The sequence below is a fragment of the Temnothorax curvispinosus genome, unplaced genomic scaffold (genome assembly GCF_003070985.1).
Source record: "Temnothorax curvispinosus isolate PA1 unplaced genomic scaffold, ASM307098v1 QBEX01017484.1, whole genome shotgun sequence".
Taxonomy (NCBI): domain Eukaryota; kingdom Metazoa; phylum Arthropoda; class Insecta; order Hymenoptera; family Formicidae; genus Temnothorax; species Temnothorax curvispinosus.
The window spans coordinates 6,629-11,156 of NW_020227264.1; the positions used below are offsets into that span (position 1 = coordinate 6,629).

At 36.6% G+C, this 4,528-nt stretch overlaps 1 protein-coding gene across 1 annotated transcript; it reads right to left on the minus strand.

Annotated features, from left to right (window-relative positions):
• Positions 1-2,147: 2,147 nt before the first annotated feature.
• On the minus strand, positions 2,148-4,111 carry LOC112467520. Its single transcript, XM_025036179.1, has 2 exons — positions 3,158-4,111; positions 2,148-2,657 (listed from the first exon to the last, which is right to left on the minus strand). Exons 1-2 carry the CDS (start codon positions 3,460-3,462, stop codon positions 2,612-2,614), a joined length of 351 nt encoding a protein of 116 aa, XP_024891947.1. The 5' UTR covers positions 3,463-4,111; the 3' UTR covers positions 2,148-2,611.
• Between the last annotated feature and the right edge of the window lie 417 nt (positions 4,112-4,528).

Genomic DNA, 4,528 nt, shown 5'->3' on the forward strand with positions numbered 1-4,528 from the left:
ATATTATATGTTCTGAAATAGCTTAATAATTTTAAAATGTATAAATTACTATTTTTTCTATAAGTAATTTACACGTTTGACATGTATGTTTTACAAAACGTTTTAATAAATATTCAAATATACGTAAATGCATTTTCTTCAGTTATTGGTATATTGCAATATTCGTAATTATCTATTCCCATATTAACAAAAATATTGTTATCAATAGCTGTCTGAATTTCGTATTTTTTATTGTTATTTTCAAAGTACTGTTTTTAAATATTGATACGTAATAATTAAGACAACTTTACAAAATTAGAACTCTGAGGTAACACATGTGAACTTTCAAATCAATATATTTCTTAAACATATTATAGCTTTGTGTGTAAAATATTTAATAAATAAGAACTATCAATAGCAAAATTTGAAAAAATATGTCGATAGTTGTTTCCAAAATTGGCATATACCTTTAACTAGCATTATAACGACATTTCAAGTATATACAGGGTTTACAGTCAGTAAACATCCCAGCAAACACCATATAACATGATGTTTGCTCGGATGTTATCTAACCCCATATCTTGGAAATCTACAACTCTATCTCTTGTTGAATTACAAAATAAATGTGCTTTTAAAGACATTTCGTTCAAACATAAAATACAACATTTATCAATTTCTTTTAATGTTTTAGTTTTAATTTTTAATATTATAAAAGTCACATTTTGAATGCCTGCAGTTAGATAAAAATACGTGTAAGTATATAGTTCTTGTATTATAGGATTAGGCATGCAAAATAATTTTAAAAGCGCTATATCTTTATAAGCTTTATAACCAGAGAAATATAAAGAAAATGTTTGAAAACAGGATTTTCCGCTTTTGGCATTTACTTGAAACAGACATGTTTGCGCTTTCAAAATAGAACCCCCACATTAAATAAATATGAAATGGCTTTTAGTCAAATATGCTCAAATTTTGATATGTTGTAATTTAGGGCATTTTGATTAAGTCTCAATGGACACAGCTCAGGAAAATAGACCGTTTTGGTCTTATTGAACCTAGAGCGTATTTATTATATTCAACTGATGATACAGCGAAAGTTTCCTTATATTGCAATATAGGAAATGCATTAAATGTTCATATGTGTATATTAGTTGCGAAATCTTGAACATACACACTCCCACAACCTAACAAAACATATACAAAAACATGTCTATATGAACGGGTGCAAATAAGTATGAAATAATGGATGCATGGTACGACACGTAAGTACATACGTATTTGCGCTCAAGAACATATGAGTAGTTTATAAAGCGTGTGTGCCGAGTAAGGCGAGTATAACTGAGCCAAAGAGGCCGCAAAAATCTTGCTCACGTGCAAGTAAACGTGTTCTGAAAAGAACAGATTGAAGTGCCATTATCGATGTTGGACCGTGCGAAGAAGCAAAGCGGCCAACTTGTGCTTCTATATAGCCGGCGCTTGCGAATATGCGCGCGAGTAGCGCCTAGGGAAACTCGGCGGATGCCGCGTAATCGCGCCCAAGAAGCTCGGACGAGAGCGGCGCCTGAAAGCACGCAACCCGTGAAACGACGTCTACTGCCGCACGCTGAATCCCGAACATCTATACATACATAGATATATTCTTGTATAAGTGCATGAGGGGGTGTGTGGGAGCGTGTGTGTGTTCAAGAATCGGCAAATATGAAAATGTCACACACAAATAAACATTTAATACACTTCCGAAATGTAAGGAAACTTTTGCTGTATCATCAATCGGATACATACGCTCTAGGGTCAATATCACTGAAACAGTCTATTTTCGAAAGTTGTGCACATTGATACTTTTAATCAAAATGCTCTAAACTACAAACATCAAAACTTCAGCTTATTTTTCAGCCGACCAAAAGCAATTTCCCATTTAGTTGTGGTGTTATTTGGTATTGGAAAGAATTTATCTTCTGTCATATCTATTAAATTTATATCTACTTCCGCATTATCTTTCTTCATTAACATAAATTATAATTTTTTTACTTTTCTTTCAGAATGCTTTAATTTTTTTCGAATTTGAGATTTCCTTGGTGACGTTGTTGATGTATGTCAACGATATCTGTATACTTAGATCTTTTTTCTTTCTTTTCAATAATGATGTATTTTGTAATAAGTAACAAAAGTTTCATAAGAAGCAAAACTTATTTTTATAAGACGTTTTTATATATAAACATACTTAAAAAATTATCGGTTTTCTTATCTAGTTTTTAGTCTTCCAAGGAAATCATAATATTTAACATCGTATTTGTTGATGCTTCTGTAAATATTTTATATTACCTAATAAATTTATAATATGCAAATAATTAATACAAATATGTAGATATGTTAGTACATACTAAGAGATATATAGGCTTCGGCGGTGGCGGCGTGGTCAGTCATGCTTGTTTCGCCTAGTTGGTGGATCGCTCAATCACCCGTCGTTGGATCGCTGGATCATCCCAATTCGCGGTTCGCAGTCTGTCTCGTTGAGCTGGATTCGACGCGGATGGTTGTATCGTCTCTGATTCTGCTCGGAAGAGCGTGACTCAACGTTCCTCCATAGCCGGTTGAGCTGGATCATATTCCAACGAACTCTTCGATGGCCGCTTCAAATCTTGGATGTGCACGTGGCGATGTACTTGCCTGTGCAGTCCCTAGAAAAATAGTACATACAAGGTATACAGAAGAAATACATCATTTATGTATGCGTATGTAATTCTATATCCGTATATCAAATATGTGTACCCTATTCCACAAAATTAGAGTTTGCAATATATTATTATATAATAAATACAATAATTATTATAGACTATTTAATCGCTAATATGCATCAAAATACGTGAAAAATTCTTTTGCACGATTAATAAGATGTTTCGCATTATCAAACATATCCAACATTACCCTTCCAAAATTTACCTTCGAAAAAATTAATATAACATTTACACTTAATATATATATATAAACGAAATTTGTTACACGTTATAATGAACATCTGGCACTACAACTCAGTACAAACTAAATTCAGTTATGTGTATTCAATATGTACGAAATACACACAACTGAATATAATTATATTATATTAAATCTCTAAATACGGATAAAACCAAAATACTACACAGACTAAACATACAAGATAAACAAAATTTCTGTATACCTTTTAAATATCCATTTCCTGTAAGGGCTTCTGAGGTCTACGATAACCAGGGAGATAATGTGACGTATTTCTTTCTGGCTCCATATATTTCGGCGCGAATTTTGCGTCGAATCCTGTGCCTGCTTGTCGGATAGCAAGTGGTCTCGTTTCAACACCCATTCCTCGATATGAGGCTGCAAATCTCGCCAGCAAATTATAGCGCAGGTTAGCTGAATCTTTATTAACTCGTACGCCTCTTCTAATCCGTGGCGGATGTTGTGTAGTAGCGTAGCGGTCCCCCGGTTTTGGTGTTTTCCCCCGGGCATCTCAATTCATCCCCATGACTGAGGAAGGCAGGCGTGTAGCCAGTGACATCGTGCATCGCAGTGTTATAGACTAACTGCAGCTCGGATCGTTCGTCCCAGGTCATATAGGTTTCTCTCGACGTATTCTAATCATAATGTTGATAGTGAAATTGGTGCGTTCGACCAGGACACAATGTGGGGCGTATGCTAATATAAAGCGTTGATATATCCTGAACCCTTGTAGCAGATCGGCAAATTTTCTGGACCGTAGATACGTACAGTTATCCGTGAGGATCTCTTCGGGGTATCCATAATATAATCGCCTCGGAAATGCACTTTACGATGTTTATGGCTCGGCGAAGTGCCTGCATTTCGGTCCACTTCGTGAAACAGTCCTGCACATTTTGAAGCCAGACGTGGCCCATGTTCGAACGCGGCAAGGGCGGTACTGCTTTAGTCTGCACGTTCATCTTAACTTGGACGATATGTTGCAACCAGTCGGTGGGCTCTCGGACTTTTTCGAATTTCGGAAACTCTACTGCAGGAATTGCTGCAGACGTTCTTCTTCCGACCAATATGTTTTTCAGGCTCAGAGAATCGAAGTACGACCGCTTTTTCCTTGGCCCGAGTGGCATTTCCTGGCAGCGGGTGACATTCTCTTGTTAATATGCCATCATTGGTGCATTGGGAGCAAAATCAACGTGGGATTCGCTGGAGCGACAATCGAAGCGCGTATGCTCTGATTGTTTGCATCATAGACGACTGTGGCAACCGGTGCTTTCTGCTGTCGTTCTGTTGTCGTTTGGCGGGCCTTGCTTTGTGCTTCTATATACTCGAACTCTTTGGTGAGATGGAGTATGTTTCTCGCTCGCCTTGCGGTCTCCTGTTGAATGTATAATTTATATCTCGGATGCACGTTGCTGTATACTTTGTATAGCATATCGACCTTCTTCCTCCAAAAATCTGGTAGCTGAAGTTACACGGCGATAATATTAATGACAATTTTATGGTAAGATTTGTCCAACAGCTGTAACCTGGCCTGACCTGAATCTCGCATATGAGCGCGCACTGCGTCTGTAATACATAT